Source organism: Anolis carolinensis, unplaced genomic scaffold, assembly GCF_035594765.1.
Source record: "Anolis carolinensis isolate JA03-04 unplaced genomic scaffold, rAnoCar3.1.pri scaffold_9, whole genome shotgun sequence".
NCBI lineage: Eukaryota > Metazoa > Chordata > Lepidosauria > Squamata > Dactyloidae > Anolis > Anolis carolinensis.
In genome coordinates this window covers 17,831,319-17,846,940 of record NW_026943820.1, presented here as the reverse complement: position 1 = coordinate 17,846,940, position 15,622 = coordinate 17,831,319, and the positions used below count along the sequence as shown (strand labels likewise).

At 43.3% G+C, this 15,622-nt stretch overlaps 1 protein-coding gene across 1 annotated transcript in view; it reads left to right on the top strand.

Annotated features, from left to right (window-relative positions):
• The first annotated feature begins 1,121 nt into the window (after nt 1–1,121).
• Nucleotides 1,122–15,622, top strand: part of LOC100556134 (neural-cadherin) — a 152,552-nt gene continuing 138,051 nt past the window's right edge. The window contains exon 1 of the mRNA XM_062961661.1: nt 1,122–2,170. Coding sequence (XP_062817731.1) covers nt 1,201–2,170 — 970 coding nt within the window. The 5' untranslated portion in view covers nt 1,122–1,200. The remainder of the gene's footprint in view (nt 2,171–15,622) is intronic.

Here is a 15,622-nt window from a genome sequence, read left to right as displayed (position 1 = left end):
AGAATAATAATAAAATTTTATTTGTATTCCACTCTATCTCCCCGAGGTATTATAACACATTCCCCCCCCCCTTTTTTCTCTTTTTTGCTGTCTGCTAGCTGTGTGTAATAATTATTTTTATTTTTATTTTTTTCTTTTATTTTTTTTTCTTTTCCCCTTCTTTCTCTTTTCCCCTCCTCACAATTTTTGTAATGTAATTCCCTAAATTTCTGGAAAATCAATTAAAAATTATAGAAAAAAAACTCATTTGAAGCTCAGTGTATGAATATCCTTGGCTTCTCTCAGGCCCCTCTCAGGAGCTGTGGCTAACAGCGGGCGCTCATTCCGCTCCCGGGATTTGAACCTGCAAGTTCAGCAGCTCAGCGCTTTAACACACTACGCCACCACCAGGGACCGATATAAATGTACAGTAGAGTCTCACTTATCCAACACTCGCTTATCCAACGTTCTGAATTATCCAACGCATTTTTGTAGTCAATGTTTTCAATATATCGTGATATTTTGGTGCTAAATTCATAAATACAGTAATTACTACATAGCATTACTGCATAGTGAACTACTTTTTCTGCCAAATTTGTTGTCTAACATGATGTTTTGGTGCTTCATTTGTAAAATCATAACCTAATTTGATGTTTAATAGGCTTTTCCTTAATGCCTCCTTATTATCCAACATATTTGCTTATCCAACATTCTGCCGGCCCGTTTATGTTGGATAAGTGAGACTCTACTGTAATAATAAAACTTTATTTGTATTCCACTCTATCTCCCCGAGGTATTATAACTCATTTGAAGCTCTGTGTATGAATATCCTTGGCTTCTCTCAGGCCCCTCTCAGGAGCTGTGGCTAACAGCGGGCGCTCATTCCGCTCCCGGGATTTGAACCTGGGACCTTTCGGTCTGCAAGTTCAGCAGCTCAGAGCTTTAACACACTGCGCCACCACCAGGGGCCGATATAAATGTAGTAAATAAATAAAAATAAATAAATAAAGCACTTGGGGACCCACAGGTTGAGAACCACTGCCTTAACTGAAGGAGGGAGAAAGAGGGAGGAATCAGGCGCTCGAGAGCCCGGATTGGCTCCCTCGCGTTGCAGGCAGCCAATCCGCGCTCTTTGCGCCTCCTCGGCCACGCCCCCCCGGTTCGCAGGCGCGGCGCTCCTGCTTCTGGAGGCAGAGCCGTCGGAAGCGCTTCTCTTCGGCCATGCTGCTGCTGCTCCTGCCGCTGCTGCTGCTCCTCCCTTCGGCGTGGCCCTTCCTCCCGTCCTTTCGGGGCCAGGTGCTGGAGAACCGTCCCTCGGGGACGCGGGTGTCCGGGCTGAGCCTGCCCTTGACGCGGCTGTCGCGGGGGCCCTGGTGCGCGGAGGTTCGCGGCCGGCGGCGCTGGAGGATGGAGCTGCTGGGCGAAGGGCGGGCGCACTTCCGAGCCGCGCTGCACGCGAGGAGCGGGCGCGTCTGGCTCCGCACCTCGAGGCCGCTGGACCGGGAGAAGCGCGCCGTGTACGCCTTGCGCCTGGCGCTCTGCTGCAGGCCCTGTCCCGAAGAGGAGGAGCCCGCGGCGGAGTTGGCCGCGCTGGAAATCACCGTCTTGGACGCCAACGACCACGCGCCCCGCTTCCCGCAGAGCGAGCCGCGGGAGCTGCGCGTGGCGGAGACGCTGGCGCTGCGGGCGGAGGTGTGGCGCGCCCGGGCGGAGGACGCGGACGCCGGGCCCAACGCCGAGCTGCGCTACTTCGCCCGCCCGCCCAGCGCCCACTTCTTCGTGGTGCCCCGCAGCGGGAGGGTGGTCTTGGTCCGCTCCCTGCTCCGCCGACGCGCCGCCATCCCGCTCCGGCTCTTCGCCCGGGACCGCGGACGCCCCGCGCGACTCAGCGCCCCGCTCGAGCTCCGCGTCCTCCCGCAGCCCGTGCCCAGGCCTCCCACGCCCCTCCGCCCGCGACGCAGCCCCGCCACGCCGCCCCTGGCCTTCTCCTTACCCGAGGACGCGCCGCCCGGACTCCTCCTCGCCTCGCTGCGCCCGCGCTTCCCCCACGGAGCCCGCTTCCAGCTCGTGGGCCCCGAGGGAGCGCCTCTCCGCGTGGGGACGGACTCCGGGGAAGTCACCTTGGAGCGGGCCTTGGACCGGGAGGCCCGAGCCCGATGGGACATCGCCTGCCGCGTCCAGGAGAAGACAGGTACAGCTTGGCCAACTTGGGCCCGCCTGGTGTTTTGGACTTCAACTCCCGCCATTCCTCACAGCCTCAGGTCCCTTCCTTTTCCCCCTCAGCCGCTTAAGCGGCTGAGGGGGAAAAGGAAAGGGCCTGAGGCTGTGAGGAATGGCGGGAGTTGAAGTCCAAAACACCCAGAGGACCCCAAGCCTGGGCCAACCTCATCCCTCTGGGTTAGAGTTATGATATATCTATTACAACTGTTATAGTTATAAGGTAGGCAAAGGTTTTCTCCTTGGGATGGTGTCCTAGTTCTCAACCTGGGGTCCTCAGATGTCTTTGGCCTTCAACTCCCAGAAATCCAAACAGCTGCTAAACTGGGAGTTGTAGGCCAAAAATATTGGCGGCCCCAGGTTAAGAACCACTGGTATAAACAATTCTCTCACGCCAGAAGCAACTGACACGAAAAGATAAAATAAAAAATGGGTTGCCTGTATACTCAAATTGATGTCTATAAGGTAAAAGGTAAAGGTTTCCCCCTAACATTGAGTCTAGTTTATTTATTTATTACATTTATATCCCGCTCTTCTCACCCCGAAAGGGACTCAGAGCGGCTTACAAATCAAGTGTATTATTAGGATAGCACAATATAAGCATTAAATTACTATATTGTACTATATTGTTATATGGTAATATTATTAGTAATATCACATTTAATATATAATTAATATTATTATATTCTACTACTATTAGTATAATATTGTATTACATTCAACCTGTGGGTCCTCAGATGCTTTATTTATTTATTTATTTATTACATTTATATCCCGTTCTTCTCACCCTAAAGGGAACTTTGGGGAAATCGAAGAGCCCTGACCATCAAATATACAATATTACAGTTGCCCATTGTATCAATGGGTTCTCCACCAATGGATTTCACAACCCTTTGGAAGCAACCCTAAGTCTGATAAAAATGTGTTTGATAACCCTGGTTTAAGTTGTTCTGAAATACTACTAGGTTTAATTCTGTTTTGGTATTTATGGTCTTTAGGTTTTGTCTGGTATTGTTCTTTGTGCCATTTGCCACTTTGAGGCCCCTTCCACACAGCTGTATACATTGACTAAGGGCCCTTCCACACAGCCATATAACCCAGAATATCAAGGCAGATAATCCACAATATCTGTTTTGAACTGGATTATCTGAGTCCACATAGCCATATAACCTCGTTCAATTTGGATTTTATACAGCTGTGTGGAAGGGCCCTCAGGTAACCCAGTTCAAAGCAGATATTGTGAATTATCTGATTTGATATTCTGGGTTATATGGCTGTGTGTGAGGGCCCTATCTCTCTGTTAAGAGAAAAAAAGGCATCTTATTGTTATTATTATTCAGGGTGGGCCCAACGTCACAGAGGGATTGGATGTTTCCATAACTTTTTGAAGCTTTTGGGGGTTAAGAGTTTACATGTCCTATGTCCTGTAAATCTATTTCCTATATATACACTGTTGATTAGAGCTTTCCACATATTTTGTGTGGGGGACACACTTTTTAGACATGAATCATTTTTTGACCATTCAGTTTTACCGGCAAGCAGGAGGTTAAACCAATTCTCTATATCTATTATTAGACACATATATAAATTCCTGGGAACGGAATGAGCGCCCGCTGTTAGCCCCAGCTCCTGCCAACCTAGCAGTTCGAAAACATGCAAATGTGAGTAGATCAATAGGTACTGCTTGGGCGGGAAGGTAATGGCGCTCCATGCAGTCATGCCAGCCACATGACCTTGGAGGTGTCTACAGTCAATGCTGGCTCTTTGGCTTAGAAATGGAGATGAGCACCAACCCCCAGAGTCGGTCATGACTGGACTTAACGTCAGGGGAAACCTTTACCTTTTATATAAATTGTAATGAAATGTATGGGGATAAAACATGTCTCTTAAACAGCTGTGATTTTATGGATTTTACAGATACTTGCTTTTGTTGCCATCACATTTTAGTGAATCCCATGCAAAAGATGACACTAAGGAAAAGATTTGGGGACTGGGTGGACATAAAAAGACTTTGTAACAATAAGTTTCTTTGTCAAAGATTTTGTTTATTCAGGTTTGCCAGTATATGTACACACATATATTACCATGACGAGGTGGAACGCATCTGCTTGGAGGCAGCAATGATAGTGATTGTAGTGATGATAATGTAAACTATTCATTTGGTGTTCATCATTATTACTGGATTGAAGATTAGGTCCCACAAAATCCTTCTCTGCAGGTGGATTTGTCCCCCGGATTCTTTTCAGTGATAAGAATGCTTGTGTTCCTTGCTTTGCTGATCCCATTAGTTGAAAGGCCAGTTGGTGGAGCTGCAACATCAGCATGGGCAATAGATGATGCAGACTGGGAGGAAACCTGCAGTCCTCCAGATACTCACGGAATCAGAGAATTATAGAGATGGAAGAGACCACAAGGTCTATCCAGTCCACCCTCCCTTCCATGTTGTTAGCCATAACACTATGTAACACAATTGGAAAATGTTTCTGTTACTGGTTTGAAAGTGTTATTTCCTGTTCAGTTGTGTAGTATTACTTCAAAAGTAATTGCTATACTCCAGAAACAAAGTTTTTGTATTGTCGAAAGCTTTAATGGCCAGAATCACTGGATTACTGTGAATTTTCCAGGCTGTATGGCCATGTTCTCATGGCGTTTCACCCACATCCATGGCAGGCATCCCCAAAGGTTTAAGGTCTGTTGGAAACTAGACAAGTGAGGTTTATATATCTGGAATGTCCAGGATAGGAGAAAAAACTCATATCTGTTGGAGGTAAGTGTGAATGTTGCAATTGGCCACTTTGATTAGCATTGAAAAGCCTTGCAGCTTCAAAGCCTGGCTGATTCCTGCATGGGAGAATCCTTTGTTGGGAAGTGTTGGCTGGTTCTGATTGTTTTTTGTCTGGAATTCCCCTGGGGTTTTTTTTAGTGTTATTCCTTATTTACTGTCATATTTTAGAGTTTTTTTTAAATACTGGTAGCCAGATTTTAATCATTTTCATGGTTTCTTCCTTTCTATTGAAATTGTCCACATTCTTGTGGATTTCAATGGCTTCTCTGTGTAGTCTGAGATGGTAGTTGTTAGAGTGGTTGAGCATTTATGTGCTCTCAAATAATATGCTGTGTCCAGGTTGGTTCATCAGGTGCTCTGCTATGGCTGACTCCTCTGGTTGAGTTAGTCTGCAGTGCCTTTCATGTTCCTTGATTCTTGTCTGGGCAATATTGCATTTGGTGGTCCCTCTGTAGACTTGTCCACAGCTGCGTGGTATACGGTAGACTCTTGCAAAGGTGAGGGGATCCCTCTTGTCCTTCACTGAACGTAGCATTTGTTGGATTTTCTTAGTGGATCTGTAGATAATTTGTATGTTGTGTTTCTTCATCAGCTTCCCTATGCGGTCCGTGGTTTCCTTAATATATAGTAAGAACAAATTTCCTCTGAGTGCATCTTTGTCTTTACTGTGCTTCAGGCAGGAAGCAGCCAGAGTTTGAAGCTGCAAGGCTTTTCAATGCTAATCAAGCTGGCCATTTGCAACATTCACACTTGCCTCTTTAAGACTACTTTCTCCCACCCTGGAAATCATACTACAGGTATAGAAACCTCACTTGCCTAGTTTCCAGCATACTTCACAACCTCTGAGGATACCTGCCATAGATGTGGGCTAAACGTCAGGAGAGAATGCTTCCGTAACATGGCCATACAGCCTGGAAAACTCACAGCTCAGTTTTTGAAATTTAATAAACTGTTCCCATGTTTTTATGATAGAACCAATTAGGAAATGACATTTATAACCCATGAACAAAAATTCTGGTGTAATTCTAGCCAGTCAGGAATTTTGGGAGGTGTAGTTCAGTTACAATTGATCACAGGTTGTCCACCTTGGTCTGCCAGAAGTGCTGCTGCATCACACAGCTCTTTGCATGCAGCTGTTGTGGATCAGCCTTATAGAGGCACTGGTGTGTGATGCTCCTGTGCGTTTGCTGTCTTATCTGGCTTCTTAGGAAGAGGGAAGGGAGTGGAGCGCTGATGGCTCCTGCACGAAATGCAGGCCAGGTGTTGCTGCCTGGGCTGTGTCAGCTGCAAAGCCAAAGGGGAATAGAAGGGGTTATGACAAGTTCAGTCTCCTGGTTCATTGTAGATGCATATTCCTAACCTTTCAGTTTGTATTATCTAACTTGCAAGCAGCTCATATTTTGTGATCAGGATGCTACCTCCTTGGGTAGGCAATGACTGGAAAGGATTCATTTCCAATTAGCTTTTAGTAACTTCCCAGAACACATGAGAGATCAGGTAAAAAGCTTTAAAAATTGATTACTGGTTCTGTTTGGAATTATTTTCTCTTTTTCTGCTTCTTGGTGTCAATTACTCTCATGACTCTTCTTTAATTTTGTATTTTCTTGTGATTTTGAATGTCATGTATTGTACATCACCCTGGAATTCAGTTTGAATAATGGGTAGCTTACAAAAGTTTCAAGTAAATAAATAAGTGATAAATAAGGAAGAGGGAGCCGGCTTGTTTTCTGCTGCTAAAGTAGGACTTGGAGAACGGGTTCAAATGACAGGAAAGGAGATTCCACATGAACATTGGGAAGAACTTCCTGACCATAAGAAGAGCTGTTCAGCAGTGGAACTCTCTGCCTTGGAGTGCAGTGGAATTGCTTTCCTTGGAGGTTTTTGAACAGAGGCTGGATGGCTATATGTCAGGGGTATTTTGATTGTGCTTTTCCTGCATGGCAGGAGGTTGCACTAGATCAGCAGTTTTCAACTTGTGGGTCCCCGGATGTTTTGGCCTTCAACTCCCAGAAATCCTAATAGCTAGTAAACTGGCTGGGATTTCTGGGAGTTGTAAGCCAAAACACCCGAGGACCCACAGGTTGAGAACCACTGGACTAGATGGTTCATGTGGTCTTTTTCAACTCTGTGATTCTATGCTGCTCAGTATCCACACCTTCACATCTTCATCCCCAGTTGCAACCTCCGGCTCACTCTGTTTCTGCTTCAACTATCTCGAGAACAATAATGGCACACTTCATGCTTGATTCTGGTGTCCATACAGACATATCTCAGGACTGTAGTGCTCAATCTGTTTCTGATTTAATTATTTTTGCATCTAAGACCATCAGTGTCAAGGTACGTTTGATTTACCAGCTACTTCTGAGCACTTTCTATTGAAACAGAAAAGTTCACTTAGGCCTCCAAATGTAGAAATGACAAAAATGATATAAGAAGAGGAGGGTGAAGCACAATGAGGGGCCCCTAAAGGGTCTGTCATTCTCCAGTCCCAACCACTTTGGAACAAGCTTTGCAACCATCCATGCTGGAACACGGTTCAGGAGCTCAATGAATGACAGTTTCTATGGTAGAATTCGTACATTCTTCCCAGAGACTGGAGAAAAGCCATGGCCTTCTTCCCGTATTGGAAATGGTTCAAGTACAAGTTGGGACAGCCTCAGAGGGAGAGAGAGTGAATTCATCTTCAACTCAGTGTCAAACATTGCTGACTCCTCTTGTGATTGCTTTCCTAAGCAGGTCTTGAGATGGACCTTCTTCGGTTCCATCTCCACCTTGACATGCATCTTGATGTTGTCAGTTACCTTCATCCCTGGATTGATCCTCCTCTCACTCCTGTTTTAGAGTCAGGTAATCTCTGTACCATTGACACCAACACAGATTCATTGCTTGCTGGGACAAGAGGGTTTCTTGCTCCACTAGCTTTACTATATATGATCACTGCAGTCTAGATCTACAACAACTGTTTTCATAGCACCTGTTGAGTGTTCCCGGCTAAAATACATGAATCTCAATTGATTTAAAACAGCTTCAAACATCAAAGCCAGAATGATCCTTCTGGGAAACTGTGAGTCACTGAGGGGAGTTAGTTTTGAGGGATCTCAAGTTTTTAATTAGGCTTAATTCAACAGAAACAAGTTATATCAAACTAAAGTGACTGTAGTTATGCTGACTGGGCATGATGTGAGTTGAGCACCGTGTATCTAGAGAGCACCCATTTGGGGAAGGCTGGTGGAGGTAGTTAGAGGACTGTGGACATTTGTAAATTAGGAATCATTAATTAGTACTCTAGGATTTGAAAAAATAGTTCCTGTTTGGGCTTATAGTATCAGACATGATGATATAGAAGGAAATATAAATGTAGATGGAGGCAGAAAACAAGCAAATTCACACACCAGTTCTCAAGGTTTTATATAGTTAGCATTGAGGACACCGCTTTGGAAGAAGATGAGCCATAATTGTAGTTGGTCCCATGTCATCTAGTAGGATAGGTTTGACATCTATTTTCTCCGCCAGACATAGGGAGATAGAGATGCTTTTTAATGGAATTTATAATTCCAATCACATTTTGAATTCCTGTATTCATTCGTATGAAGGTATACAGTGCTGTACAGCATTTTACATGGTGTTATTTCTCCCTGTGGCTTCTGCTGAAGCTAGAATGTTTCACAAGAGTGCAAATTTTGCCTTTGTTGAGACTGCTTAGATCCAGCAGCTTACAGACTTGGTGGAGCACTCTTTTGATCTGATCTTGTTGAAGAATAAGATCCCATTCTGAGATCTCTCCCTGATCATGGCTCCTTTTAGAGCTGAGACGAGCTGTCAATTTAAAAATGATGGATGGCTTCCAATCATTGCTGTTATAGCTGGTCTTCACTAGTTGACTATGGTCCAACTGAGGGTGGGAAGTTGAGTGTCCCTTACATATTCAATCACTTTCTCTCAGAGCGGATACTTTAATCTCAGCTCAAGAATAGAAAATGGAATGTCAGTGGACAACAAAAGAGATTTAAAACTAGCCTTAAAAATGTGGTATAAACCTCAAAACTGGGAAGACCTGGTCCTTGAGTGTTGTAACTGGAGGTCAGTTGTTATCAACAGTGCTGTGGATTATGAGGTGGCACAAACAGAGGGCAAAAGGGAGAAACGTGCCAAGAGGAAGAAGCTCCTCAAGCAAACCCTCTTCGTGACTGCCTTCCACCTGGAAATCTGTGTCCTCAATTTGAAAGACCACGTGGATCCAGAATAGGTCTTCACAGTCACTTTTGGACCCACCACCAAGAGTATGTCTCTGGAAGACAATCAGACTCGGCTACAAGTGAATGGCCATGTTGACCTGGAATTCCAAAATCTGAAATCCTCCAATATCCAGAATTGTCTGCCTGTGTGGCTGAGATGGCAACATCTCTGCTTCTGTTGATTCCATATAGATACATTTTGTTTCTTGCACAAAATTATTAAAAAATATTGCTTACACAGTCACCCCTAGGCTATCTGTATAACGTGTGTATGGAATACAAGTAAATGTCCTGTCCCATCTGCAAGATATCACATTTTGTACATATATGCTAATAAAGATAAGCCAAAATAATAATAATAAACACTAAATCAAAAACACTTCTGTTCCCGGGCAGTTTTGACATGGGAAGCTCAACCTATATCGTGTTTGTTTCTAAAGCAAAGAGCCTGTCTTCCCAGAACCATCACTTCTTTTGGCAGACTTTGAATGCCTCCAGTGGCCCCATCCCTTTCATGAACCTAACGTTGACCTTCCTTCCCCCCATTTACCTGATGGTTTTGTTTGCTTTCCCTGCATTAGCTTCACCCTGTATTAGGCTCTTTCTGCAGAAAGTGGTTTTTCAGGAAGGGGGACAGTGTCCACAACATGCCAACAAATGATACCTCTCGGAATCCTAATGCTGGAGTCATTACAATCACAGTTTTGAAGCCATTGTGAGTGAATGTAGGGGTTCAGCTTAAACTGTAAGAGGGTGAGGATTTTTTGGAAAGAGGTGTTTGATTTTCAAGTGTTGTTTGTTCTGCAACCTATCCGTGATCGTGTTTTGACCAGGCTAACTGCAGGTGCATTGACATGTTGGATTCATCACCTTTTAAAAGTTATTTGGGTGTGATTTCAAGGGAGGAACTATGCCTGTTTTCTGTACCATTGTCTTGGCAGTGGAGGGTTTCGGGTGCATTGTCTGCTTTCCTCCTCTTTCTTTCCCCTTCACTATTCCCATTTTTCTGTCTTCTGAGTTTTTTTTATCTCACATCTTGGCTTTGACCTGTTTTTGACTTGGTCCCAGCTGTTCTTATTTTCCTTTCTGCTGTTGACAGCTGTCTTGATAGCAAAATAGCCTTCTTCCACCCTTACCCCAAACACAACACAGGTCTATTGTTGAGGCTATATTTATAGAGCCTCACATTTTTTCCAGTTTGTGGAATTACAGAATAAAATAAAAACACTTCAAAGGCAAAAAATAAACCCTCCTTAGCTGTACAGAAATCTTTTTAAGATGGATGTTTTCAAAGTGCCGGGGACCGTTCTTCGAGTGAGATGTTCTATTCAGCTGGGATTCTGCCTTCCTGGAATGTGCTCTAATTTTTATTTTATAAAACTCCGAGCGGCGTATCTTGATGTTTTGCCTCCCATTCCCTGGGTCCCAAAGAGTGCACAAAGACTTTAATGTTGTCAGGAAGATATCTTTCCAGGGGTGGCTTCTATCTTGCCATCTTTCATTTCCCCACGGTCTGATCCAAAGCATGGTTTTAAGGCTTCTTGAAGTGTCTCTAATCTATCATCTTGTTTTTCTCCAGAGCAAATCCATTTCCTTTAATGTTTTCTGCCAGTTCTGTGTCATATGCAGTCGTTCCAGCAGAGAAAGAATGGCACATTGCAGGGGGAAAAAAGTATGGTTAGTTCCAGAAATAACTGCTCTCAGAACTCGGGCTTATCCTGTGGCCCCGAGCCAGTGGTTGTGTTGCCAGCAAAAGAAACTGCTGTATGAATTGGGGGGAAAGCACCAGAAAAGCAATGTTACAGAAACAGCTACACAGAAATACCAATTCCAGTGTGATACCCATGTCCTTGTCTTTTACACATTTTAAAAAACATTTCTGTTTTGGAGAATGAAAGTTTCCTGAAATCCACATTTGATTAAAATGTACCAGGATCACCAGAGGATGGACGAAATCGTTTCCTAGGCGGACCCTGGACCCCAAGGCACTTATTGGTCATTCCTGCTGTACAGGATTCTGAACCCTCTTTTTTCATGACTTTGTTATATCAATATGCATGTTCAGATAACCTGTAATTTGATTTGACAGCTGGTTATTTTGACCAAAAATTTATAACCCTTTGCTATGAAAATGGGTAGAAAGACTCCTACTTTTTTCTTCCAAAATTGGACCCAGGATCATCTGATGAACCTGATTTGTGTGGGAGGAGATTTGGGACAGGCTTTTCATGTGGTGCATCATTCATATGCAGAACTCATCACAAAGTGTGGTGGGGGCCGAAAAGGAGTTGATAAACATGTGGAGCATTAAATAGATTTCTAGGTCACTTGTCATGATGGTACAATGCAGGCTTCATATTCTATGACAACTATAAGTCAACCTGCTGTTTAGCTTGACTTCTCAGAGTTGCAGAACCATAATTTGGCTGGTAACATCCATCCTCTCTGAATTCTTCCACAGACCATATGGTATCGGATACTCCTTAAGGCCAAAACCCAAAATGCTTATATTTTTGGACTACTCAGTTGTTTATAGGGTCTATTTTTTGTTATGTCAAATGGGAGATTACATCTGTGTAACTGCTTCAGTTAATGAAGTAGATATGTTATTGGGATTTACTTCTTTAACTGAAACATTGTTACTAGAGCTATAAATAATATGAGGAGGTGGGCTCCTATGTAACAAAAAAGATCAGGTCATGTTTAAGCAATTGTTTTGCTCAAAACCAACAAATATACACCTGAAATGAAACAACTAGGTTGTATAAGTAAACAAAAACATATTGCATTTTCTAAATGCATCTGAGATTATTATTTTCTTTCTTTCAGTAGCCTCCACTTTTCTTATTTCTATTTTGGTGACAAAACTTGCAGATATATATATTTTCAGTCTGCTATGATAGCTGGTAAAGCACATTAATCTCCTGTTCTTACTTTTTTATCTTCACATACTCAGTAAGTGATTTTGGAGGCAGCTGTTTAACTTGCTTATTGAATGTAAGCTCCCACAGCTACAGTAGATCTCTTTTTCAAATCTAAAAACCGTATCCCATTGGGAAATACTCAGTTTCAATCAGTATGCAATACGTTTTTTAATGACGGAAGGCATGCTGTATTTAGTTGGGATGCCTACTGTCCCCCTCATACCTGATTACAGTACTATGATTCTTATGTTGAGAAACGTGTGCTTTGACTCATCACACCTGACTTCTCCCAATCCATTTGAAGGCCTTGTCTCCCTATGTCACTTAAAAATAAATAAAAATATTGTACAGTGATGTCACCTGGAAGTCTCAAACTACCATTCTCATGAGATTTTAGCACTTCAGGAACAGAAGAAACCGTCGTATTTCAAAAACCATGATTAGAATCCCTTGTGGAATTCCTCCATTGCAGGAGGATTGTGATGGATTGCCGATGGGATTGGGGCAAACGTCATGTGATAGGGCCCATTTTCAAAGAGTCTCAGAAATGAAGTATTTCCTAATGTGATAAGGTCCTAAGGCAAATAGTTATTGTGTTGTTTCCTGTAGACCCATTCCTGTGCAACCCAGCAATGAAAGTCTGTTTTTCCAGCCCTCCTTCACCATCCTCTCAATGCCAATGCTGGAAGGCAGAAGACGAGAAATGGGGTGCTTGGACTGGGCTCCCAGAAGAATCTTTATAAATAAGAGATTCCTTGTCAGAGGGTTTCTAAACTGATCTTATGCCTGTATCTACACCAGCATATCTGAGATTATAAGTATGAGTGGTATGCGTGTTTGTGTATGTGCAATTTGTGGGTGGCATTTGACAGGCACTATTAAGTTTGCTCAAAAAAGTAAGGTGAAAGAGGGCTTGATTTTAAAATGAGCATTAACGTCTTAACATTACTTTGACATTTAATTTTAAGAAGGCAACACATTTCCATTAATGTTTGGGTGGCATGCATTGAAAGATCTTTTCTCATTTAATCCTCTGTCATGTTGGGCTTCTCTGACCTTCCGTCATCCCTCGGCATTAGCTCTGTAATCCCCTTTCGTTCACTTTTCCCCCCCTTTTCCATTTTTTAGCAAGGGATTTACTTTGGGTGGGTGGTTTAGCATGTTCTCCAAATAGGTAACGTCGATCCTGTTACGTTTTATTTAAGCATATATTTGTATCACTTAAGCCATGTGTACGCTGCAGAGAGAGCCAGCTCTGGTATTTGAATATTTTATCGCATCAAGCTTTCACTTTAATGAAAGCAAAGGATCGTGCGTTTTATTGGAGGCTGCTAGTTTGCCAGCTATATTGATTGAGAGTACATGTCCTGGCTTGACCAGGGAGTTAGACGAAGAGATAGAGGAAAGTAGTGTGGGAAGAGAGGAGGAGGACTATCTGGCAGTGTGGACAAAGCAGATATTGTGGATTATCTGCTTTGATAGTCTGGGTTATATGGCTGTGTGGAAGGGCCCTTGGATGAAGGTTTAGAGGGCCTGCTTATCAAGTTTGCAGATGACACCAAATTGGGAGGGAGAGCTAAGACTCCAGAAGACAGCATCAGATTAGAGAGCTGGGCCAAAACTAACAAAATGAATTTTTCAACAAAGAGAATGGTAAGATATTACATTTAGGCAGGAAAAATGGAATGCACAGATACAGAATGAGTGATGCCTGGCTCCACAATAGAGTCATGTGCGAATAAGGTCTTGGAGTCTTAGTGGGCAACAAATTGAACATGAGCCAACAGTGTGATGCAGCAGCTAAAGAAGCCAATGGGATTCTGGGCTGCATCAAAAGGAGTCTAGGGTCTAGATCAAGGAAAATCACTGTGACTCTCTATTCTGCTTTGGTCAGATCTCATCTGGGATACTGTGCCCGGGCCTCTCAATTTAAAAGAGATATTGACTTTAAGCTTGAAGGGGTCTGGAGGAGGGCAACTAAAAGGATCAAAGGTCTGGAGACCATGAATGCCTTTGAGGAATGGCTTAAAGAGCTGGGTCTGTTTAGCTTGAAGAAGTGAAGGTTAAGAGGAGACATTATATCCATGTATAAATATTTTAAAGGATGTCCTAAGGAAGACGGGGCAGAGCAGGCACTGCCATATAATCCAGTTCATTGTGGATTTCATACAGTTGTATGGAAGGGGCCCAAGTCATTAATGAAGATGTTGACTTGGGAAAAGGAAGTTGGAAAGTAGGGGTGACCCCTCATGCCACATTGAGGAAGGACCAAAAAAAGGTAAGTACCATCCCATATCCTCCGTGCTGCAAAGCTCAGGAAGATTGGGACAGCAGTGTTGCCATGTGAATATCTGGGCTGGTTTGAATTAGGGCTGACCAAGCTGCCCACACTACATCAAAGTGCAGGTCTGCTTTGGAGCTTCAGGCAACTTCTGAAATATCCCAACTTTTCCTCATGCTGGGCAAAGCTGCATTAACCAGTTTCTCCCTGCATCGGGGACTTGAAGGCCCTGATTGGGTTCAAGTGGATGCCTAAGAACAACTTCTTGCCCACTTTGGGGTTTGTGACCCATATAGATGGGCCATCAGAGCAGAAGAAGGGAAGTCAAACTGCTGCCGCCTCTCCTAGTTTGTGAATTCTTCCTCATTAATAATTTTTGCTAACTTGACCACACTCTCAGGTTGCATGGTTTGCAAATATCCTGGTTTTCATCTGTGAAGCATTAGAGATGTTTTTTCCCCCCATTATGGAACCAAATCCCTCAATTTTGTATTAATTGTTTATGTGTTCTTTGTGTGCTCCTTTCTCAACAGTTTGTATCTGAAATGGCTTGCACTGTGTTCAGTGAATAGCAATAAACATGCCAATTCAAAGTTCAGACATTTAAAATGGTGTTGATAAGGCATAATAACCAGGAACGGAAAATCTCAGTGCTGCTAATGGGTGTGCTCATTGTGTGATCGATTGCTTATTGCTAACACAGCAGACTATTTTCAGCCTTGATTTTAACAACTTATCCAATAGCAATAAGTAATCAGGAATTCCATGTAGGCGAGAGAGCTTTTACTTTCTCTACAGCTATCAGACAAATCAGTGAAACCGAGGAAGAACAAATTGTTCTACCCCTTGCTTGGTTGACTGCTAGGAGGTTGGTTGTGTTTTCAAGGCCTGGCTGATATGATTGATTGTTAGATGTAGATATTTCTACAGCAATGCATACGAGAAACAAATTTAAGAACAAGAAAAAGCTCAATGCTTAATTTAGAATTAGTCAAGCCAGTCCGATATTCCTGGGTCACCTTCTTGCCAGAGGGTATAATTAAGGTAAATGGATATTGCAAATGATGTGGCTTGGAAGCAATTAAAAATGGATAGGGCTGTTGGATCTTAAATGAGTATTGAGTCTGTTTGGACACTTAAAGTTGATTATTGGATCCACAAATGGAGAAACAGGCTGAGCCCACATGGAAAAAACCCTCTA